This window comes from Gossypium raimondii, chromosome 11, assembly GCF_025698545.1.
Source record: "Gossypium raimondii isolate GPD5lz chromosome 11, ASM2569854v1, whole genome shotgun sequence".
Taxonomy (NCBI): Eukaryota; Viridiplantae; Streptophyta; class Magnoliopsida; order Malvales; family Malvaceae; genus Gossypium; species Gossypium raimondii.
Window position 1 is genome coordinate 55,903,739 of NC_068575.1, and position 26,270 is coordinate 55,930,008.

The 26,270-nt window shown below is 31.5% G+C and overlaps 1 protein-coding gene and 1 pseudogene across 3 annotated transcripts; both read left to right on the forward strand.

Moving 5' to 3' along the window:
• The first annotated feature begins 10,357 nt into the window (after positions 1-10,357).
• LOC105802687 (AT-hook motif nuclear-localized protein 9) lies at positions 10,358-14,959 on the forward strand. 3 transcript variants are annotated; one of them, XM_052623911.1, is made up of 6 exons: positions 10,358-10,670; positions 11,600-12,063; positions 12,888-12,955; positions 13,320-13,451; positions 13,779-13,940; positions 14,258-14,959. In XM_052623911.1, the coding sequence occupies exons 2-6, from the start codon at positions 11,634-11,636 to the stop codon at positions 14,486-14,488; spliced, it is 1,023 nt and encodes a 340-aa protein (XP_052479871.1). In that variant the 5' UTR covers positions 10,358-10,670; positions 11,600-11,633; the 3' UTR covers positions 14,489-14,959. The 3 variants fall into 3 exon arrangements, with proteins under 3 accessions (XP_052479871.1, XP_012489928.1, XP_012489927.1); XM_012634474.2 differs by having other exon boundaries at positions 11,611-12,063; XM_012634473.2 differs by having other exon boundaries at positions 10,360-10,670; positions 11,616-12,063.
• Positions 14,960-15,709: 750 nt separating this feature from the next.
• Positions 15,710-26,199, forward strand: LOC128034841 (pectinesterase-like; annotated as a pseudogene).
• The last annotated feature ends 71 nt before the right edge of the window (positions 26,200-26,270 follow it).

Below are 26,270 nucleotides of genomic sequence, written 5' to 3' on the forward strand. Positions count from 1 at the left end.
GTTTGTGCATTGTAATATATAATCTGGGTTAGTCATGTTTAAAACTTTATGCAGTGACATGCATCTAAAGTTTTGGAAGTTAGTTTCTATGGTGAATGAGGAGACCACTTATTGAACATATGGTAGCAGTCAAATTATTAGTGCCTGCATGCTGCTCTGCATTGTCATCTTTCTCTGCTGTATGGTGTTGCCGGGCGGTGGGATCGCAATAGGCCTTGAAATTTGTACATTCCAATCATCCTCATTCACGCCAGAAGATCATTCAATCAACAACGGCGTCGTTTTCACTTTTATCAGTACTTGTTCACGGGTCACCCACCCTGCTTAAATCTGATTGTAGTGGTACCTAGTTGATAAGTGTTTAGAGTAAAATTTGGAGCTGAACTAACCATTAAAACTGATGGAAGTAGGCAGAGAACCTGGCGAGCTGTCGGTGAAATTTTATTACTCGGTTTGACGGTAAATAAAAAAATTGTAAAAATTGTTAAAATTTTAGTACTTTATGTTCATTTGAATTCCACTTAAATTTCAGCGTTAAGATAATTCTCATTTGGATAACACAACACTCGTCAATTTGTTAACCAAACTTCAGCCATCACAGCTTTACCATGAGATCACCTTCACCTCGCCAAGAGTGGTAATTCATGAGAGTTACGAATTTATTACCTGTAGGCAAGACATGGGATTCTTTTAGAATCATATCGTGATAGATATTATCTTTTTTAATATGATTCATACGTGGATTTTATCTAATTTATATTTATTCTATTTTTGTTCATTTAAGTTTTATCGTGTCTTCTAAATGGTCGATCATGATATGATCAATGTTGTTCACGTGATTATTTCTCGAGTTGAAAGATCACCCATATCTATAAATATCTCATTTTGACTTAAAAGAATTCTTCCTTTGAGATCTCTCCTCAACTTAGGCTCTCCACATATCGTCTTAGCCCCACTTCTTTTTACCATCAATAGACGATAAAAGCTACAACTTTTTTTTTTTTATCTTTTAAGTAATTTTTTAATCTTTCTTATTTTTTATTGTTAATTTAATTTTATTATAGTGTAAACTCATAATAAAAAAGAATGGATAAATATCAAAACTATACATAAATTTTGATTTTGTGTAATTACGATTTGATCCAATTCTTATAAATCGTTAACACAATTATTAATATAACATCATTTTATGTTTATATATTGCATGCATAATTAATTATATTTATCCAATATAAAATAAAATATTTAATTTTTAAAAGTGTATGATTAAATTAAAATTCACGTATACAATTACACATTAAATCAAAATTTATATATAATTCCTAAAACAACTAATTTTATTAGCACAGCTATTTCTAATCTTGGTAGAAGTAATTTAACATTTATTCAACAGAGGAAATCTCTTTCGTAACCAATTTTAGTTTTTCTTCTGAAATCTAACCCCAAAGAGAGCCCATATTTTTTATTCTAACTTCCAATTGATTTAGGGAAAAAAAGTAGTAGTAAGGAGTAAAGCTAATATATTTTTCTTTGTAAGATTTTGAAATGGGATGCGGACGAACAGAATTTTTTAGAAACTAATAAGATTTCATTAGATTGAGCAATATGGTATAGTTTAGCACAAAATTAGGGTCAAACTAGCGAGAGAAACTTGGACTATGAAAATAGTTTAGAGAATTTTAGGAATAATCGGATTAATGTATGATAGGCAATTAGGTGTTTTTTACCAATAAAATAAAATAGTTTACTATATTTAAAAAAATCGAGCCCTGGAGATTTTCAATGAATATGTGATATGACTTGTGTGTGAGTAGAGTGGAAATGAGTCAACCTTAGAGATTTATAGACCTATTGTCATTGTGTACGGGAATGGTTTGATGTTTTGTCAACATCTTCTTCTAACATATTGTAGTAAAATTCTGACAGTTGACAGTAGCACAATTAGTGTAACTCGGGTGATTTTGATAATATTTTAAAATCTATCATAATAAGAAGTATTCAAAGGTGGGCCCCTAAGATGTTCCAACCTCTTGACTTGCAAATTCAATATGATCTATTTATGAAGTTTATTTTATGTATAGTTTAGTTGATAATTATATTTCGTCTTTAAATTAAAGCCAAAAGATAAGATGTCTACTTTGCACAAGTTTGTGAGTTCAGTGGCACTGACCCTTTATCTCAATCCATGATGATAATTTCAGATTTCTCAAACTTATAATTACAATTCCACTTTAAATTTAATTTGAATAGATTGAAATTCAGCTCTATTTAATTTTTAATATTCAATTTTTAACTATTTAGTTTCATCTAAGTCATAAACAATTTTGCTTATAAATTTTCTTTTCAAAATTGGGAATAAAAAAGGATTGTTGAATCCAACCTAAACTCTGTCTATAACATAATAGGCTTATTTTCAAAAAAAATATTTTAAATTTTCCTAAATTAAATCCCAAAATAAGGATAAGAAAATGCTACTTCTTTTAATAAAAAAAATCCAGCACCATAGTTTACGAATTGCGTCAACCTCTTTTCTATTCTTTATTCATTATTATTTTTAATAATTATTCATAAGTACAATTTATATGAGTCATCTCTAAAATGTAAATGTTAATGCTTAATGTATTAAAAAGTAATAGACAAAAATAATAAGGTTTAATTTATTATTTGGACTCCAAATTTTCAATTTTTTATCTATTATAATTTTTAGTCTATTATTTTAACAGACATTATTTCTCCATTTGAACGGAAATAGTGAGTTAAAAAATAAATTATATTAATATCATCTTAAAAAGTATAGTTTGTCGGTACCAATAAAATAGTATCACCATTAAAATTTATAGATAACAAAAAAATATTATACACTCATCTATATCTAATATCTTCTCCAACTTAATTTAACTTTAATTAAATTATTAATTAAAATAATTAATTTTTAAATTATAAACAAACATCTTTTCTTCTCTTACAAATTTTAATCATTTTGTTTTTTTTTTTTCATAAGTTAATATTTTTTATTTTTTGTGCAAACAATTTTTTAAAACAAATAGTAATTTTGTGCAATTTTTTCCATGTCATTAACACATAATTTTGGTAATTATTTTACCCTAAACCCTGAACCTTAAGGTTCAAGGTTTGAGTTTGGAATTTAAGGTTTAGGGTTTGAGTTTGGGTTTAGAGCTCTAAATTTTGGGTTCAAGATTGAAGATTCTAGATTCAGAGGGTTTGGGGTTCAAGCTTAAAAAATTTACCAAAATTATGTGTCATTAGTATGAAAAGAATTGTTAAAATGTCATTAAATAGTTGGAAATGAACCATAAATAATGTGATGTGAACATTCCATGAAATAATTTCTCTATAGATGAGTGTATAGTAATAATTTCATGTGTTTAAAATTTAATAATGTAACAAAATTTTATTGATATCTAGAAACCTTAATTTTTAAATTCACTTTTTTCTTTCATCTCCTTCCACCCATAAACTCACCCATTTTGTTTTCCATTTTTTTCATCTTCTTCGTTGCAACACCACCTCACCATCTTAGCGTCTAAACCAACACATTCGTTGGATTTCGTTCCAGGTCCTTCACAACCAGGCTCGCCACAATATTTAGCAACTACATGGTCATATAATATGTATCATATGGGAAGCCATGAAAGCTCTCATGATCATCGTCTTCCCCTATATATATATTTGTATGTAAGGAAGCAATATGTATCCAAATAAAACAACCTTATTTGGTTAATTTACAGCCTCTCAAACCCTGAAAGGTCACATAATAGAATTTATAACTAATGATTATTGATCTTTATTACATATTAAAGCAGTAAAAGAGTATGACCTACGCATGCCTACTGAAAGTGGATGCCTCGATCAAAAAACTTAAAGGATCATTATGTACATATAATATATATGATTTATGATATTATAGGATGTCCTCTTTTATCATCATCTACTACCACACAGAGGATGAAATTACCATAATCTTAATATCATAGGAAGGTGCGTTGAAACATTATTGATTATATCTCTTTTATATGTATGTATATAAACTTAGCTTCCGAATACCCATTTCTGCAGATCCAACTTAGCATTGGACTCCTAATAGAGTTGATGGAAGGAGACGGGAAAGAAGAAAAGATGAAGGATTTGAGAGAAGCTTTTGGGGTGCATGATGGAGATGAACAAAATGCTCATGGAATTCGGGGAGTCGAAGTCGGTTGATGGAGGTATGGTGATGATCAAGCAATTTGATCTCAATGGCGATGGGGTTACCAGCTTTGAGGAATTCAGAGTGATTCAGCAATCCATGGCCATGGTTGTTTCTTTTTCTTTTTTATTTCTTAGTAATTTCTTTGTATGTATGACTATCTATATTTCGGGTATCATCATTTGTTATATGTATATAAACATGTACACATATTCTTGTAATTAATGAAATTTTATTGTTTAAGCTCTAACAAGTTAAATATATTGGTCATGAAAATGAGTGGGGGTTAATAATCCTATTCTTATTCCTAGTTAGGGACACGGTTGGATGAAATTAGACTTTTTCACTTTTTCTGATAGTTTTTGATTAGAAGCAGGAACAATGCGGGTAGCAGGCAACGTTGGAGAGGAAGTCCAAGGAGAACAAGAGGGTTTTATCGTGAGAGATGCGGCACACTTTTAAATTGAAGGTGCCAGATTAGGATAAAAAGAAGTTGAGATATCAAAATAAAAAGCCAAGGATCAAATCATGAATTAAACCAAATAATGATAGAATTGATATAAACATCACAGTTCCAGGTGCTTTAGAAAGGTAATTATATAAAAGAAAAGGATATTATATCACCTACAACAAACTAGGGCAAAATAGTTTATGATATCAACTCATTTTTAATTTTTATTTAGTCAACCTTGACCGATGAGAATAAAATAGTATATTAAATAGGCTAGATTTGTTTTATTTTGTTAGCAGTACCAAAACAGAAGGGAGGTGGAAACAGACCTTTTTATCTCCCCGCTCTACATTTATTTGACACAGAAGCGAAATGAGTTAGTCTTAAGAATTTTTATTTACTATAAATGGAAAGGAATCTAATAAAAAGAATTGACAATTTTTTATTTTTATAATCGCTATAGTTCAAAGAGAATGCCTGCATTTAACTTTACCAAAATAATTTTGGTGTTCCTTCTGATTTATTTTATATAAGATATTAGATTATAGAAGGCCAAGGGGGGTGGGGTGATGTTATCAGTGCTTGGAGAAAGATATTTTGAGACTGATGGTCTGTCTACACACACAGCAATATTAGTGGTAAACAGAGAAAGGTCACATGCGATGCAAAGTAAACAAGGCTTTGCCCTCCTTCTCCCCACTTTCAACTAGTGCTTGCCTCTTCCCCACGCGCTCCTTGTCAACGTTGACAACATTTATTCCTGCAATTTATTAAGGAATCTGTATTAATTGTCGTAAATGAAATGGTATTTATTTAATTAAAGCAATAAAAATTTATTAGCAACTCCTTATTTAGATTACAAAATTATAAATTTTATATTTAGTGGTAAAATAAATGTTTTATTAATGTAAGAATATGAGCTCAAAATGTAAATTTTTGTTGTCTTTAAAAAAGTAAAAATAATATAACTAATTCAGTATTATGATGAGAACTATTTTTAATTATTTATACAATATAATTTCTTTTTAAAACTACTTATAAATAATTCCTTACAATCTTTCCAAGTTTCTAGTGAGTTATAAAATAGTTCTCAACATCTTTTGTAAGATATTATTGAAAATGTAAATTTTAGAAATAATATTTTTAAAAATTAAAAATGATCTTGAGACAGTAATATTACATTTTAATAATATAAGGTCGTCTTAACACCAATCTTCCTTAAATAATATACAATTTTATGAAATATTATGATCAATTTACTATTTGGCCAATGTTCGAAAAATAGAGTTAATATTATTGAAAGAACTTTATATAAATACTACTCATGACTCGAATAAGACTATGCTTAAGAACACCTATTATTATATATACACCTATAACTCATTTAATGATTATTTATAAATATAATTTTAATACCTTCTTTCATCCATATCGTAAAAATGTTAAAATATAGTTTATACCTATGTTTAAAAAAGTGTTAATGAGTAAAACTATTGACATTGAATATTATGATAATACAAGGATTTAAAAATATACACTTAAATTCGTATTAAAATTATTATTTAAATAAAATGTTAAATATTAATCAAAAAGCACCAATTTCATCAAACACCATTATTTGTATGCTAATGTTGCCTAAAATTGTTTCGACTTCTTTGTTTATAGATGTTAAAAAAGAAACAAATTCTACAATAAATACAACAATTTAATAAAATGTGCTTTTAGACAATATTATATTCCATCCATTATAAAATAAAACCTTACATTTTAGTCAAATGAATCAAATAATTTATGTAACATATTAGATAATGTGTTAGATAATCTTTTCTTTTCTTTTTTTATAGGAAAATAGAATTTCATTAGCTGAAAAACCAAAAACAATGAGAAATTTGGAGAGCCACTGTACTCAAGCAATCTGCCTTATCCAATGCACCCAATCCTAGCTCCCCTCATTCTTTCGTAGAACAATAGAACAATTGACAACTTAAATATCCTAGATAGTAAAAGGACAAGTAACAAATTCAGAGTAGTTCGTATAACATAAAGTCACTCGCGCCAAAGTGTGAGTAGCTCTATTAGTGCTCCTGCGAATCTTACGGATAAAGAAAGACCGAAAATTGGAACTAATATGAGAACAATCATTTATCAACAACCCTAAATCCAACATATCCAAACTATTATTAGAAAAAGCATACCAAAGCCGTTGATAATAAATTTCCAACATAATATCATCCACTTGCAATGATTTTAACCTGAAAAGGGCATCGCGTGTAGTAAGGACTTCAACCATAAAAATGTCCAAATTGCTTCTAACAAAACCTGTACTACAACGTACAAAGCCTCCCATATCGTTTTGCAACACCACTGCCCAACCTATGGAATCACAACCAGTGAAAATAGTGCCATCAAAATTACACTTAAATTAACCTACCGACGAACAGCACCAGTGAACATCGCCACCTTCAAACAACACCCTAAGCACCAATTGTGATTCTAACACCAAGTGAGCAGCCACTACCTATGCAAAAAAGATAGCGCCTAATGCACAACAAACTCCAATGTCGATATTTGTTGTTTCCAAAGGGAAATATTATAATGGTGCCAAATACTCCAAAGAGAACATAAAAGCTTCCTTCTACACTCAATCCGCCAATCAACAAGAGCCATGCTAATAAAATCTACTATAGAACCCGATTGGGAATCAATGCCCAAAAGATCCCAAACAACTTTTGCATAAGAATAACCATAACACCCTTTGCCCGACCTGGTCGTTGGGTTCAAGCTACAGAATGCTACATTCTTTCCCGAAGTAACCACCATCAGATTTATAGAAAATAATAATTCAAACAAGCAACTATATTTTAAACACATTTACATTATATTAAACAATTAAATCTGAGTCTTAATCGAGCTGAAGAAAGCTCTTTTGTTGACCCGAGCATGAAATAAGACTAAATTGTAAAGTTTCAAAACTTCAAGATCGACGTCGTGATGTCATCACTTCCATGTTGTGACGTCGGCAAACAATTTATGACATCACAACGTCAACCACTCGATGTCATGACATCACATACTATTGCCTAGCATTGCGACGAGGAAGTATGGTTGTCAAGGTGAGACTCTGTTTTTTGGAAAAATTTGAACCATTTGGTACCTATTTCGAGCTTCCACCCAAACTTACTTATTTTGTGCACAAATGCACAACTTAACCTGCACCAAACATCCAAAACACATGTTAAAACAATTCGTTCAACCATTCTCAATCAAATAATCCTTTTAAGACCTTGTACTATCAATAATTATAGGAAATTTACATCAAATTCAAAATCTATACACTTTAGTCCCCATGTTCAAAAACTAGTAATTAAATTTTACAATCTAGTCCTTTTTCAGTTCTAAGCCAAAAATCTAACAATTTATACCAATTTCTTCAAGAAACCATCAATGGCAAATTTTAGAAACTTTAACAGTTTTACAAATTGGTACATGGGCTAGCTAAATCAAGCTCCCATGACCTCAAAAGCTAAAAAATACAAGAAAATGACTAAATTGAACATACTTAATTAAGGCCAAAAGGTTGAAATGCTTGAAACACTATTTTCCCCTCTTTACTTCATGAAGAAGAAGAAGACGAACACAAATGTTTTATTTTTAATTAAATTTGTCTTTTACATTTAGGTTAATAATTAATTAACTTAATTAATCTAATTAAACATAATTAAGTTAACCTTAAACATAATTAACAAATTTGGTGGGTTCCAATTGCCATCCATATCGATTGTCACATTGAAAAGAGCTAATTGTTCATTTGGTCATTTGGTTAATTAAAATTTTATAACATTAATATTTACGAACTTGAACATCAGAAATAGGGTTTCAAAATCATTGAAAAATGGGTTGTTATAATAACGAAAAAGAGTATAATCAATATCTTATTTAGCTTTACAACATTGAAAGCAAAGAGAATTAACATAAATCCCACGGTGAATCGACATACCATTACACAGATAAACCCCCACAAGCAATGCCAAAGGTGCATTTTTACTTTAGCCGTCAGCGCTTCATTCCATAGAGCTTTCTAAAGACCATCAGTATAAAAAATATCATTACTTGTAAAAATGTCTAGTGCCACTTTAAAAGCAGATTTTATCATATATCGACCATTAGGTGAGAAATGCCAACTAGCTGATTGACACATAAAGACCAACTAAGTGACACACGAAACACTTGTTCTACATTATGTGGGGTAAGAAGTCCCTCAATCATGTTTGTATCCCAAGCTCCACCACTTGTATGTATTAAATTGTTGACCTTCGAATGTTCAAACCCTCGATGAGAATGGAATTAATAAAGAAATTATCATCGTTGCAAACACAAGGATCATTGAAGACCTCTATCGCCCTCCCATCACCAACTCTTTATCTAACCTCTTTAGAAAGCATCGTAATAGTATTATAAATTCTCTTTAAAATAAAAGAAGGTGAAGTACCTCTAGCTACATCAAGGAATCCCCAATTTAGGAAATATCTAGCTCTGTAAATTCTACTAGAAAGAGACTTGGGCGTAGAAAGGAAACGCCAACCTTGCTTTTCGAGGAACGTTAGATTAAAACAATACAAGTTACGAAGGCCCATCCTACTATACTGTCTAGGGACACAAAGCTTATCTCAAGAAGCTCAGTGTATTTTTCACTCGTCATAATCAAAACCCCACAAAAAAGAGTTCATTTTTTGCAACTCATTACACGCATTGTAAGGGAGTAAAAGTACACTTATATTATAAACAGAAATAGCCTGAGCCACTGTTTTAAGCATAACTTCCTTGCCTGCAATAAAAAGAAACTTATTCTCCCAACTGTAAATACGTTTGCTCAAACACTTATTTCTTGTTGTGCCCAAAAAATGACGAAAAATTCAAATACCAATCATAGTTAAGAGGCGCTATAACATCAAGAATCGTGCAAATTCCTTATGCTTGGTGTTAGATAATCTTATATTTTGATACTCTTATTACTAAAGATAACTTTATATCTAATTAACCAAACGTTTTTTTAATGGAATGATAACCTTGACGAATAAACTTAGATGTAGGTACGTACCACTTGAATTTCAAATTAAAATCTGAAGTATACGTACTTGAGAAATAGCACAAGTGAAAAAGGCGCGCGTGGGAGGTGGGACCAGACAGGTTTTTCTTGACATAGCATTTAATATTCAAATTCCAACTTCAAACAAAGAAATAAATATCAGTTAAGGAAAGAGGATTTATCCTTCAACTAAACGCTTTGTTTTCTGTTGAACTTTTCTTTGTCCCTTTGTTTCCTCGTCTTTTACCTCACTTTCCCTCTTTTCAACTGCATTTCACCTATGCTTACACCTTATAATTACTTTTAAAATATACAAAATTTATTTGTCTTCTTGTCCTCAAAATTTACAAATGTTACCAGCAAATAAATATATTTAATATTGATTGTGATGTTAAGAAACTTCACTGAAATTGGAAAGTGGATTGAATAATAACCTTTAAAATATTTATAAAAATTTTAAAAATTAATAATTTTCAATTACTATGTCTTAAACCCAAGCATGATCACTCATATGGTTCAAAGAGTTGAGAAGAAGAGGGAGAGAGAAACTAAAAGATAAACATGACAATACCTTTTTAGGTAAAGAGAGAGAGAAGGCGAAAAAAAAAAAGTTAAACAGCTTTTACTATACAGAAAGAGAGAGAAAGCTCTGCCCTAGAAAATATGAATCCCGATAAGGACTGGTGTCTGCAAAGGAGCTTTTCGTAGCAAGTAATAAAAAACGCTTTCTTTTCCATCCTTTACTCCTCACAGCAAAAATGGCCTATTTTCTCTGTTTCTCACTTTGCTTTTAATTCCTTTCATCAATACTCTACTTCAGTCTCTTTGTTTTCCCAACAGAAAAAAAAATAAAGGACCCATCTTCTTCAAAGCTTCTTACTTTCAAAAGGCTGGACCTTTTAACAGTTTAACCCCTGTTCACTAATGTAAGTTACTTTCTCATTCTGGGTTTCTTCCTTTTTTTTTTCATGGAGGGAAGCTAAATTTTTTACCCGTGTGTGCTTAGTTTCCGAAGGAAGTTGTATTTGTGCTTTCAACTTGGTTTAACTTTCTTTTATGGCATTGGCTTTTAGCTTTTGTCTGCTTCTTTTTATTTCTTAATTATGTGAATAAATCGTTTCTTGGGATTGTGATTTTGAGGTGTCTTAAGCTCTGGGGGGGGGGTTTCTGTGGAACATGCTTGGTGTTAAAGGTATATGATGGGTTGGTGAGGTTGTGACCTGGTTTTCAGTTTCCTTCTGCTTCTTCTGTTTCTTTAACATGAAGCCTCTTTCTTTGTTTCCTACTGTTTGGTAAGCTGTGAAATAGCTCGCATTTTTGTCTTTCCTCTCAAGTTATGAGCTTGATATTTCAACTATTTTTCCTTTTTTCTTTATTTTTTTTGTTTCTCCCTGTTGGTTGCTTGTAGATTATTTTGCTTTTTTCCGCTCCTAGGCTTGTAGTTTTACCAGCTGTGTTTTACTGTTCTCTCTTCTAAATTTAGCATTATTGCGAGCACATGGCGTTTCATTTTCTTTTCCTTCATTTATGGATTTAAGGGTTTCCTCTACAACCCTAAATGCATTTCTTTGCTTTTAGTCGTGGCTCAATTTCCAGAGCCATGCATGAGTGAAATTTGCTTCGTGGGAATATGAACTGGGAAACAAGTTCTTCATTGACTTATTGTAACCCTTCAAATAGATTGTTCTTTTTCTACCTCTTCATTTTGCTTCCAAGATTCATATGTTTTTAACTGTTTAGTGGTCACAATTTGGAGATTCATGTGTATGGAGTATTTGGCATTACTTTGAAGTTTAGAAAAAAATAGAGCTATCCTTTTTGGTTTCTTAAAATTGGCTTGTAAGTTGATGTGAAGGCAAATTCAAGTATAGGTTATTTGAGGTAAATGCATGGATCGAAGGGATGCTATGGCGTTATCGGGGTCTGCATCTTACTATATGCAACAACGAGGAATAACTGGGTCAGGGTCTGGAACACAGTCCGGGGTACATGGATCACCTGGCATTCATCCATTATCTAGTCCAAATGTGCAATATCAATCAAGCATTAGTGCCACTACTATGGGAGCAACCTTACCTGTAGAGCCTTTGTCAGGAATTACCCCTCATAATGTCAATGTAGGCACACCTCCAGCCATGCAGCCTGGTGAGGCCGTGAAACGTAAAAGAGGAAGACCTCGGAAATATGGACCTGATGGAACTGTTTCCTTAGCACTGACTCCTGCATCAGCTACTCATCCTGGAACAATAACTCCAATCCAAAAACGGGGAAGAGGGCGGCCACCGGGTTCTGGAAGGAAGCAACAGTTATCTTCCCTTGGTAAAATATTTTTCGTATCTGTTTGTATTGTTTAGAGCCTTATTATGCAGAATGTAACATGTAGCTTAACCTTGCGGAAATAAGCTATGTTGCACATATTTTTCTTGTTGATTAGGATAAAAGGGTTTTGTTGTGTTCTTATAGTTTAATCAGGCTTATGTCAATGCTGCCATGACTACTTAATATCGCCAACATTTTTCTTTATAGCTCATTAAAATTGCTGGCACATTGTGATTTTTTAAGGTGGGGCGGGGTCACAAGCTGCTTCCTTGATAATTGAATAATATATTCGATCTCAATAAAATAATAAACAACTTAGTGTCCTGTCTATAATATGTGGAATTTTGTCAATTTTCAGTCTGAATGGAAGCAATAAAATATAAAGCAGTGGAAATTTAAAAGAACCAAATTAGAGGCAACATAAAATGAGAGGACAGAACTTAGAGCTTATCCCAAGAAAGGGTATGAATGCAAAATGAAAATAGGAGAAAATTTCAAGAGTTGCCGTGAGATGAATGACATTATCTTTATGTTTGGCTACTATTATAAAATTTATGCTCAGCCTTTATGTATTGGAATATGCCGAGAATTGATGAAAGTTTCAGACATTAAATAACTATTGAGTGGCATAGTCGTTCAAATGTGGAAGTCTTCAAAGCTAACAATTCATCAATTCCTAAAAGCTGACATTCCATTCTCCTTAGTGAATTAACATGTTATATCATATCAGTGCTTGCAGTTTACTCTGTTTCGTGGTGCTTAATTCTAACATGTTTTATTCATGCAATGTGAATGATGCTGCAATTGTCTATTTGTTTTGCTAGGTGAATTGCTTTCTGGTTCAGCTGGGATGAGTTTTACTCCGCATGTCATCACCATTGCAATAGGAGAAGTACGCAATTTTCTTTTATTAATTAGGCCTCGGACTCTACCCTCAAAATTAAATATACAAGAATTAGGGTTCTCTAGGCTTAGTTGTCCTTGCTATTATTCTTCATGGTTTTCTATGTAAAAAAACACTGTTGTTGATTTTGTTGTATTTTGAGTCTTTTTTTTTTTTAAATATGGTAGATCACTTCTTTCAGTTGTGCTAGGCATGAGGGCGTTAAGTTTTGTTTAGGTTTTTCATTGTTTCTCTAACAAAAAGTAGATATTCTGTCTTGAAGCTTACTTTTTGAGGTAGGTTATCTTGTAATGGAAGAAATTTCTTTTTTTTTTTTTTTTCCCTTGAGAATTACTTTTTACTTTCCCTGCAGGACATTGCAACAAAATTAATGTCATTTTCACAGCAAGGACCAAGAGAAGTATGCATTTTGTCAGCCAATGGTGCTGTCTCTACCGTAACTCTTCGACAGCCGTCATCGTCGGGTGGCACTGTTACGTACGAGGTTTGGCACTCAATAACCCGACCCTTATATTGTTTGTGAAAGATATGTTTAGGCAAGTTCAGATGTTTTTGCTGAGTTATATTGAATGGATTTAGGTTTGCCTATTACTAACTCGTTCCTTGTGAAAGTAACAAAACACAAGATTGCATATAAATCACATATTTTTGTTGTCCGATATTGTTGAATTGGTCTAGGTTTTAGTAATGCCATTGAACAAACTTTTCATTTCTGATATATGAACTTTTCTTTACTCTTTCTCAGAGATTCTCTTGATTCAATGCATATTTTTATTGAAACACACTTTTTTGTCCGTTTTGACTTCTGTAGGGACGATTTGAGATATTATGTCTGTCAGGCTCGTACCTGCTGACAAGCAATACTGGCTCTCGCAATCGAACTGGTGGTCTTAGTGTTTCTCTTGCCAGTCCTGATGGCCGTGTCATTGGGGGAGGTGTTGGAGGGATGCTTATCGCAGCAAGCCCCGTGCAGGTACTGAGATCTATGGGGTTATTTGCAATTCTAATTTCTAGTCAGTATATAGGTCTACGGGTTAAATACTGTCTTCATATGCATGCCTTGCTGCCGGCCTTAAGTAGTAAGGGTTAGATGAGAGTAGGTGGTTTCAACATTGTTAGGAATGTTGGTGGCAGCCTAGCTGTCTATTTTTTCAACTAAAAATTAAGTTGGCCTGCTTCATTGCAAGTTTGAAAAAGCAGGAAGCCAACATAGTAATACCATTTCAAAGTTTAAATCATTTAAACTTACCATATGCTTTACCTGGGAATTTAATTATATATCATGAGCAGGTGATTGTGGGGAGTTTTATATGGGGTGGATCAAAGGCAAAGAACAAAAAAGGAGGGCAAGAAGGGGTAAAAGATTCAGATGATCAGATGGTTGACAATCTAGTAGCTCCTCCAGGCATATCACCAAGTCAAAATATGACTCCAAGTGCACCGGCAGGGGTGTGGCCTGGGTCGAGATCAATGGATATGCGTAACAATAGCCATGTCGACATTGATCTAATGCGCGGATGATGACTGTTTCCTGGTAATAGTTTGGGGAGAAATGTATATAGTTTGGTGTTGAAGGGCCAGCGGATTGTAATTTGAAAGTGTTATTGTGGGAAGTGTTGAGAAAGGGAGGGCAGAGCCTGATTTTTGGCTTTGATGATATTCTCACATCCATATCTACTACCCATGACAATGACAGAATGGGAGTTGCTCTGATATTTGTAGCTTTGATGACCAGTTAGTTAAATATTTTAGTAGGTCGTGGTTTCAACTGATCCTAGACTTGCATTTCATTTCTCCTGCTTGAACCAAATAAGATATGCTTCTCTTCTCTTTGTAGACAGCCATGGCTTTAGTGTTTTGTTTTCCTCAGCAAATTTCTAGTGTTGTGTAATCTATGGGTAGACAATATTGCAAGCTTGGTTTTGTATGGAGGATTGGAGGTTTTCTTTTTTAAGATTAAATATTTATTAAAAAATTGAAGAACTTTCCAGACTTGGGGGTCCATGAAGAAATCAATTTAAATTAAGATTAGAAGTCAGAAAAATGTGAATTTATTGGTCGTTTCATGCTAGAAAAGAATAAATTATGAACTGTTCATTTAAGCCGAGTTTTATGAAACTCAAAACTTCAATGTATATATTAGATTTCAAAGAATTTATCAATTGTAAAGAATTTATACATACATATGTATTTAGACAATTTTGTAAGATTTTCAAAACAAGCAATTCACAAGTGTATTACTATCTTAATTTTGAGAGTTATTTTTGGAATTTTATTTATTCTATTTTCTTTTTATCAAACAAAGTTTTAATTTGAGATATGTTTATAATTATACAAGTTTTAAGTAGGAAATAGAATAAGAGGGAACATACATATTAAGCATAATTCTTGAAAACTAATGTTTTGCACATCAGGCCCAACCATCCAAAATCAATTAAACCCAACAATTTCCCCACTCCAACAAACAGCCATTCCAAACTTTTCCTTTTCTAAATTTAAAGCTGATAATCATTATTCAATTATGTGAGGCCTTATTTTTTGTTTTCCAAGTCAGAAACCCTAATTTTAAACGCGTATAATGAACAAAAGAAAGGGAAGCTTCATTTTTCGATAAAGGTTTCTCCCTACTTATTCTGCTTGGTTGGGGATCATATAGTTTTCCTACTATATGGTTATTTGTCACAATTAAACCGCGGTAGAGACATAATATCTTCACTCAAAAAAACAAAAAGGTCGAGAAAAATGATGATTGTCAGAGTCGTCGTTCGCGTTGTGTCTGAAGTTCATTAGAATCACAATAATAATGAAATATTATCTCCTCAAGTAAAGGGCGGTGTCTAACTTTTGTTCATTTACTCATTATCGAGAATTTTACCCAAAGACTCTCAGCTCTATTAATAGCACTAATCCTAAAGAGTTCAATGCAACGACTATCTTGAGTTGAGGAAGCAATCAAGAAGTTGCTCAAGTTAAAACAATAACATCACAAAGATGGCCTTAGATGATTGTAAGGATATGATGAACTATGTTGTTTATTCAACTTCAAATATCATACTCTGACTTCGGTGATAGTGAATTGCACAACATTCCGATCTTAGAACCTGATTGAGCTCTGTTATATCATACTGGCTAGCAGTCATGCATGGTTGGTTTCAAACAAGATAACAACATGAAAGAAACCATGCAAAAGGGTATTGTCGGTGCTAGTGAACTCACAAGTAATGCCTTGACAATACTAACAAAGTTGTCAGACATTCTTTCCAAATTCGACATTCAATAAAATATTACTAACTCTGTAACACCCCTAACTCGTATCCGTTGCCGGATTAGGCTCACGAGGCATTACCGATCTAAACACAGTTCAGTACAGTCATTTAATACAAAACATGCTCAAAGTTATAACAACTTCTTTTAATAGTTTTCAATCTCGAACATCAACCTCCTACTTCAAATATAAAATTCAAATTCGCATATATTAAACACTTAATCAAATAAAGATAATCATGCTTTATTGTTTATAATACATAAACAATCCATGCTTCAAAATCCAACAATATCAATATTATTTATTTAGCAAAATATCGAATCAACTATCATGCATTAAGTTCATAATACATTTGCTTTATAAAGCATAATTCAAACCTTATATTCATCAAATTTCATAACATTCAATAACTAATGAAAATCAAGCATACTTTATTTCATATTTTATGCACATATTTCACAACATTCATTTGTATATATATATATATATATATATAATCCACTAGCTAATTATTGAACATGTCATTTTAACAATACATTTTTATACTATTTATCTCATTCAAATAAGCAGCTAATACATATCCAAACTATGCCCAATTCGGACCATAATAATACGATCAATTCGAAATGTATTTTTACCTAAACCAAACATACCAAAATTGGACAGCATATATATTTACAAGGCATTATCTAACATATAAATTCCAGCCAAAGACACACCAATTCAGGCGCATTTCATACTAATATATATATATATATATATATATATCATCCAATATTATATCAACTTCCATCATCACTTAATCGATCACTTAACCAACAATAAAACTATATTAATTTAGTCAATTACACATGGCATTATAAAACACATATAAATTCCACATGTCATTAGCTGAATTGTAAAGACATATTTTATACCAGATTTTATCTCACAAATGACCAAATCAATTTTTTATTAATAATTTAACTAATACATAATCAACCAATTTCCAAAATTATTCATTCAACATTTCCAATTCATTAAAACATTATAACCACATATTAAACCATGTAACATAATCCCCAAAATGATTTAAGTACAAGGCCGAATACACACAAACTTGAACAACATTTTTAAGCCACTCACAAGGCAAATTATAAACACATATCATAAGTCAAAATGCATCCACCATTTACTTCATTTCTTAAGTCGAATTATAAGATCATCCATCACATAAAATATATCTTAAAACTTACTTTCAAAATAAGCTAAATACATGGCCGGTTCACATCATAATTAACATCATCATCAAGCCATATTCGCATGGCTATATATATACTCAATTCACAATTTCACCAAACGAACACTAGCCTATACATGCCAAAGGATTATACTTCAAGCTTTTAAAATACCAAATTAACGGTCGATAGTGTGATGAACTTCCTTGACGATCCCCGAGCTCGTAACTAGCTTTCCAAAATCTATAATACACCGAATGAACACACAAAGTAAGCTTAGAATGCTTAGTAAGTCATAAGCAAATAAAGTATAATAAGAACATTCACCACATTTTTCTATTTGGTCGAATGTGAATAGGCACAGGTACATATAAATTACCTTTCATAACATGCATAAATTACATCATTGTTTCAAGTGCTAAATTTACCATATTTTCATAAACATTTTAATTTGCACGTACCTGAACCATTTAGCTAGATTTTCACATTCGATCGTAACCTGGCATTGCCCGTTAAACTATTCAGAATCAATAAAGATACTCGGATATCTCCAAAAATCTCGTACAATGCCAACGTCCCAAACGTGGTCTTACAAGTAATCAAATATCAATGCCACTATCCCAGATAGGGTCTTACACGTAATCATATAAGATGCTAATGTCCCAGATAGGGTCTTACACGTAAATCTCAAATCCATGCCAATGTCCCAGACGTGGTCTTACACGATAACACATTTCAACATTCCTGTGCTTCGTATGACTTTTGGATGTCGTAATTCAATCAAATTAATCTCGTAATTAGTCAACCTATGTTAAATACAATTCAGCATTGTAGTATAAATACACATATTTTGATTCGGCTATATATAAAATAAGTACATTAAATTTAGCCTCAATTATTTACTTACAAACTTACCTTAGACGAAGACAAGCGGATGGAATCGACTACTCGACCACTTTCGACTTTCCCCGATCTAATTCCATTTTCTTTTGTTCTTGATCTATATAAATTCAAATTTGGCTATTTAATAACACATTTCATTCAAATTTATTCAAAAAACACATAAATGGGCAAATTGCAATTTAACCCCTAACATTTCACATTTTTTACAATTTAGTCCTTATTTCACAAAACACAAAACATTCAAAATTTGACAATATCATAGCTTGGCCGAATATTCCTTTAGCTCATATAGGCCCACTTATTTCATTTGTTTCACATTTTAGCCCCTCAATTTCTCATTTTCACAATTAAATCCCTAATTTGGATTTTTATCAAAAATTACTTAACAAAATTTAATAATCTATCAACAAATATTTATTTTTCATCATTAAACAACAAAAAAATCAAGCTATCATCAATGGCAACTCACAAATTCATCAACCAATTCAAAAATTAGTACACAGGTTAGCTAGAATACAAAGCAACGATCTCAAAAACGTAAAATCATCAAAAACCGAGTCAAAATCACTTACCAATTAACCCCCTAATGTGCCGAACCCTAGCAAACTTTTTAAGCTATTTATTTCTTCAAGTTTCGGTCAAAGATGATGATAATGAAGAAAGAAATTGTTTTGTTTTAATTTAATAAACATTAAAACATAAATTACTATTTTATCCTAAATAAATTAACATAAAAATCTACCTAACCTTGTCCAATATTGTCCATCACTATTATTAATGGTATAATTGACATGAAAGTGCTCCACATTTCCATTTTATATCAATTTGATGCCTTTAACAAATAGACCTCGAAATTTTCACTGTACGCAATTAAGTCCTTTTATCAAATTAGACAACTAATTAATAAAATTAATTCATAAAATTTTCACACATATTAATTCACATGCTATAAACACACAAAATAATATAAAAATAATTTTACGACCTCAGATTTGTGGTTTCGAAACCACTATTTTGATTTAGCTAAAATCGGGCTGTTACAAACTCCCGTATACTTATTTTTGTTGAGAAGAATGAATACCCTCATGGTTCTTAGCTAAAGATCACCATATTTTGGCTAGGATTGATAATAGCAACTTAAAACCAAATGTTGTTGTGGCCAAGGATGGCAGCGACCAATTCAAGACCATTGGTATAGCCTTGGTTGCTACTCTAAAGAACTCCAATATCCGACATGTGATATTGTGATTTATATCAAAGGTCGAATCTATGATGAGTACATTACCATGGGCACACAATACACCAACATCATCATGTATGGTGGTGGCCCAAGGAAAACTATCGTCACTGGTTGCAAGGGTGTAGATAATGGTAGTGGAATTACCACTTGGCAAATTGCAACATTCTGTAAGTTACTAAGAACTTTAATCATTCTTTTTTTGGCCATTAGGATAATGATTTGATTAATAGAAAATGTCATTTATATCAACCAATAACATAAGTAGCATATAAGTGCTACCCTCGTTCGATCCATTCGTTTGTTATTAATGATGTTGTTTATTAATAATATTTTGCTTAGCCTTTGGTCCTTGCTCTCAAGAAAAAAAAGATAGGTAGCATATAATTATAAAGAAACCTATATAGTTTCATAATTTCACAAAAGACAACCCATGCCAGTTAATCCATCATAATTATCACCCATGATATTTTTTTATAATAAAATAATTTCATAATTTTAATGGTGCAATTGCTATTGGGAATGGGTTCATTGTCAAATCCATGGGATTCTAGAGCACCGCTGGTCCTGAAAGGCACCAGGCAGTGGCTCTTCGCATTCAATAAAATAAGTCAACCTTCTTCAATTGTAGGATAGATGCCTACCAAGTCACTTTGTACAATCAAGCAAATTGTCAGTTCTTTTGCAATTGTATCATCTTTGGAACTATTGACTTCATCTTCAGTTACTCCCCTAGTGTTATCTAGAACTCATTGGTCATTGTAAAAAGGCTAATGGATAATCAATTCACACATTGACAATACAAGGCAAGGTCTTCATTGATGTGAACACTGACTATAACACCCCTAACCCGAACTCGTCGCCGGAACAGGGTTACAGAGTATTACCGAAGTTTACAAACTAATTATTAGACATTTTATTCCATCTAGCATTCATATTAAAAACCAATCAAAATCATACATATTGTCCCTTAAACGAGCCCTTGAGGCAAAAATTACGTATTAGAAACAAATAGGAACTAAATCGAAGACTCAGAAAATTTTTCGAAAAATATTTAAAATTTTCAACATTGCAAGGGTCACAAGGCCGTGTGACTTACACGGTTTGGAGACATGCCCATGTCTCAGGCCGTGTGGGCATTCGAAATAGGGACATACGGCCGTGTTTCAGCCCGTGTCCGTGCCTGTGTGAGTATACTGACTTGGGTCATACGGCCAAGTCACATGCCCGTGTCCTAGGCCGTGTGAGCATTCTGTTTTGTGCAAATTTAAGATACAAGGGACACACGGTCATGTCACCTGGTCGTGTGTCACACATGGTTGAGACATATGCCCGTGTCTCTGCCCGTGTGGACGAAAATAAGCTATTTTACAAGCCATATTTCTCACCTAATTTGTTACTAACCTAGCCCTACCAATTCACAAATCTACAAACTATAACATGGCATTCAACACAAGCTAAAATAAGTGGCTAATCTCAACAATTTACATATAAACCAACATTAAACAAAATACCTAAACATGTCATTATGACTAAAATTAAAACATTCGAAAATATCGATAGAACCAATAGATAGTGTGATATATCTCCAACAAGCTTCCAACCTAATCGAGCTTCCGATAATATGAAAAGTAAAGGAAAACAATTACGTAAGCAATGAATGCTTAGTAGGCTTATATAAACTTTAATCATATCAATTCATTTTAAATAAGAAATTTATATATATCCAGAATAATCCAATATTGATACCCCAATATTCATAAAGTATATTCAACAACTTTACTTTCCTCACTCATTCCAAATTTCTAAATTTTCATTTCATTTGCATTTCTTTACTTTCACCATACCACCATAACCACAAGCTAATGCATTTGAACATAGCCCTTTTTAAAATTAATCACATGATAAACCATTTCATAAGAAATTGCATAACTTAAAAGTTACCACTCTTTCATGAGCATAAGTATGTTTTCATTTAAGCACTTACCCTTTCAACGCATCATATAAATAAACATATTACCATTTAACCAGTAGCTTGGCACTTGTCTAAGCATCAATAACAAAATTTGTTAGCATACTTGAACATATTTCATATAAATTCAACATTGATAAACTTATTTTATGAACATATCACACTTGAGTTTATTACTCATCACAATTTCAACCGATGAATACACTTATTTCAGATCAACACCAATAATAACCTTAAGTCTTCAAACATTAATTTCATATGTCACTTATCAGATCTTACCGAATCGGGGAACAACTTACGGATATGAGTACATTGTATTCAGAAGCCCAAAGGCTGCACAGAAGCACATAAGTGAAACCCATAAGGTTTGAACTGAAGCTCGTAAGAGCTGAACAAAAACCCATAAGGGTTAAACTGAAGCTAAAAAGAGATGAACAGAAACCTATAAGGGTTAAACTGAAACTCATATGAGTTAACAGAAGCTCGTGAGAGCTAAATGGAAAGTAAACACGAAAGTTCGCAACAAATGCTGAACCTCGGTTTACTTGGGTAATTTGCTGTCAATTTATCCTTTGCATTTGTCTTCAATTGATCCTTTGCCACAAAACGATTGTACTCAATCCCGCGTTCCACTTTAACTGGGTATTCTTTTCAATTCATAATTTAACAATATTTCATTTTTTTAACAATATGCTAAATACATAATAATTTAACAACATTCCATTTTTCAACAATATATTAAATACGTAACATCATTCGTCAATTCAATATAATTATTAAACTTTCATGAATTGAATTGTAATAATTGCAGGAGTTCGGGGACTATTCCACTATTTTTCCTTTTTCACAAGTATCTCTGAGAATCTTAATCTAAAATATAAAATTACTCATTCATCAGCATATATTCCAGTTCCAATTTATTTCACAATTTATACCCTTCAATTTTTGAATTTACACAATTACCCCAACTTTTTAACTTTTACAATTTAGTCCCTTAACTAGTTAATCTATCAAATCAACTAATTTTTCTCAATTAATAATTTATCCAAATATTCTAAGCTATCATACAACCCTTAATAAAACATAAATTTAATACCAAATCCTAATATTTTAACTATTTTCACAATTTGATACTAACATTAATATTTAACAAAATCACTTTATAATATCATCATACAACAAAATTAAAGCTCTAAACCCACTTGATATTAATAATTTCTTTCAATATATATTAATTTAGACAATAAAACAATTCATTTCATGCAATTTGGTCTTTTGATATTTTTACAAAATTGCCCTAAAATTTTACTTTTATTTAATTTAGTCCATGAGCCTAAAACATGCAAATTAGCCATTTTAATGTAAACCCATGCTAGCTGAATATTCATATATTTTCCTCCTCTCCATTCCACATTCTTAATGTATATAACATGCTTATATGTAATATTATCTATAATTCCACTATTTACTTATGTTCATATCAAAGCTGTCCGCTTGAGTCATAGTCACTAAATTGTTTATATCTTGAGCTACAGAATTCTAAATTAAGATCTGCTTCATGTTTTTGAAACTAGACTAAAATATCTTTTTACCATAAAAATTTAAAAATTTAATATTTAGCCAATAAGTACAGTAAAATCTTCAAATTTATCCCTGTTCTGCTGTTTGACAGCTTCGACCTTTCTTTATTAAAAATTAATTATCTCTTAGTACGGGTTTGGATGATGTTTCTGTTTGTTTCTCTTGAAAATAGACTCATTAAGAATTTAAAAATAAAAATTTAAACCCCTAATTATTTTTTTACAATTTTTGATGATTTTCCAAATTCAAAACAGGGGAACCCGAAATCAATCTGACATTGTCTCACAAAAATTCATATATCTCATAATATGAAATTCTTTTGCTTACACCATTTATTCTATGTAAAACTAGACTCAATAGGATTTAATTTAGTACTTTAATTAACCTCTAATTCAATTTCTACAATTTTTGGTAAATTTTAAAATTCAGACTACTACTGCTGTCCAAAACTGCTTTAGTGTAAAATGTTGATAACTAAGTTTATAACACCCTCTTTTCCTTTCTCTACCATATTTCCCATCACTTCCTCTTATTTCCCTTCTCTAACATATCAAGAACATAGAACCTTATATAATAAAACTCTACTTTAACATCATTTTCATGTTTTTTCAATAATATCAAACTTAAAATATATTAAAATCTTGATGTTCTTACCTTGTTCTATTGATTTCAATCTTTAACTTGATTTTCTCTCTCCTCCAGCTTCTATTTCTTGTATCTAACTTGATATTGTAGCTCTCCATAGTCTCCTTATTATTTTACTCTCTTGATAGCTATGGAAATTCTTTTGATTTCTAAGTGAAAATGGTGAATTTTTGGTAAAAGGACCAAATTGTAAAGAAAAGAAAATTTCTTTCTTCTCTTCTCTCCTCACATGGGTGCATGGAAAGATGAAGAGAATTCTTCCTCTTTCTTTCCTTATATACTAAATAAAATAATAATAAAATATTTCATTAAAATATTAATAAAATAATATTTATCTAATTAAATATCATTAAAATATCATTAAAATATCTCTAATATCATCATTGCCTTCTAGATTTCTCTCTCTTTCTAATTGACCAATTTTCCCTTTATGATCTTTTAAAATTTCATCCTTGAGTCATCACTTAATTTGGTAAAATTACGATTTAGTCCCTCATAATTCTTCACATATTCAATTTGGTCCTAATTCATCCATTTTCCTTAGTTTCTAGATCATTCCACCCTTAAAATATTTTCACTATTAGTCCTTCAACTTTTTCATATTTACACTTTAACTCCTCAAATTTTGAGTACTTACCCTTGGGCCACAATTTTTTTTACTTTTGCGATTTAGTCTTTTCTTGAATTAATATATCATAATATACTTCCCAATGTTGACATTAGGGGTGAGCATTCGATCGAATCGAATCGAATCGAAAATTTTTGAGTTAATCGAGTTTTCGAATCTCATTTTATCATCCTAACTTTATTTGAAGTTTTCTCGAATCGAGTCGAGTGAGATGGAATTCGAATCGAATCGAATCGAATATATTTGTTTGAGTTAAATTTTAAAAAATAATTTTGGGTCCTTGTAACCATTGTCACCCATCGTAATAAAATTTGACCACATTAATCAATTTTTTATTAACTTTCATCACCTCATAATTTATTTATTAATTTTTTATATACTGGTTAGCTTCTTTGCTTGCTTAGTTGTTTCAATTATCTTGATTCTTGTCACTATGTATTTTGGAATTAAAAATATATTAAATGTAAAAATATGATTTTTTAAATAAAAGTTATTTTAAAAATAAAATGTGAAATTGATACCAATATAAAATTTTAACATGAATATTTTATGGCATAATTAATAATTCAATTTTAATATAAATATTCAATATGACTAAACAATTCAATAATATAAATAATATAAAATGTGAAATTTAATTTAATAATATAAATAGTAGATATAAATAAAATTATTACTATTTATGCTTAGTGATTTTTTTTGGATAATTTTGATTTTTTCTTTGAGAGTAAAGGGTGAGAAGTAAAAGTTTAAGGGGGAAATAAAAAGTTCTGGGGAATAAAAGTTTGAGGGAAAGTAAATAGGGGAGTAAAATTTTGGAGGGAAAATATTAAAAAAAAATTGGAGGGGGGGTTTAGGGTAGATGGGAGGTGGGATGGGAAGAGAATAAAAGTTTTAGGAGAAAAGTGGGAGGGAGTAAAAATTTTGAGGGAAAATAAAAGGTTTTGAGGGTTTTGGGGAGTAAATTTTTGGTGGGAAATGGATTTTGGGTAGATTGGGGGTTGGGAAGGGAGGGGAGTAAAAGTTTTGGGGGAAGTGGGAAGGAGTAAAAGTTTTGAGGGAAAAATAAAAAGGTTTGGGAATTTAGGGTAAAAATGTAAATATTATAGTTTGATATTCGAATTATTCGAGTTATTCGAATTCGAAAACTCAACTCGATTCGAAATCGAAAGTCGAAAAAAAATTCGAGTTGATTCGAATAACTCGATTAACTCGAATAACTCGATTCGTTTAACTCGAAATTCGATTTTTTTTTCGATTTTTTCGAGTCGTATCGAGTTTTGCTCACCCCTAGTTGACTTAACTCAAAATTTCCCTTTTTCTCACTTTATTTCCTTACTTTACAATATCAAGGATAATATCTTACTTTCTTACTGTAATAATTTTCAGGGTATTACACTGACATTGTGATCCAAAATTACAAGATTGTCCTTAAGCAAGAGCTCTTCAATGATAGGTTCAAAATCACAACATACTTAGGCAGACCATGGAAGAAATTCTCTAAAACAATTCTCATAGAATCCAAATTGGGTGACTTCATTAAGCTTGAAGGGTGGATGCTTTTTGAAGGAATTGACAACGTCATTTACGAAAAAACCCTCTACTATGCTAAGTGCAACAATTGTAGCCCTGGTGCTAACCTCAATGTGAAGGTTAATTAGAAGGGTTACCACAAGATCGATAGGGTGACTGCCATGAAATTCACTATCCAGTCATTCCTTTTGAGCAAAGAGAATTGGTTGTTATTGATTGACATTCATTTCACTACTGCGTTAAGATATTAAAGATCATATAGTTCAAATTAAATAGGAGAGATCAATTATAAAATATAGAAGAAATTTAAACAAGCAAAAGA

Coding starts and splice junctions, on each gene's coding strand:
- LOC105802687 (XM_052623911.1), top strand. CDS start 11,634: ATGGATCGAAGGGATGCTATGGCGTTATCGGGGTCTGCATCTTACTAT. Junction 13,452..13,778: donor GTGGCACTGTTACGTACGAG/GTTTGGCACTCA, acceptor TGACTTCTGTAG/GGACGATTTGAGATATTATG. Junction 13,941..14,257: donor TCGCAGCAAGCCCCGTGCAG/GTACTGAGATCT, acceptor TATCATGAGCAG/GTGATTGTGGGGAGTTTTAT.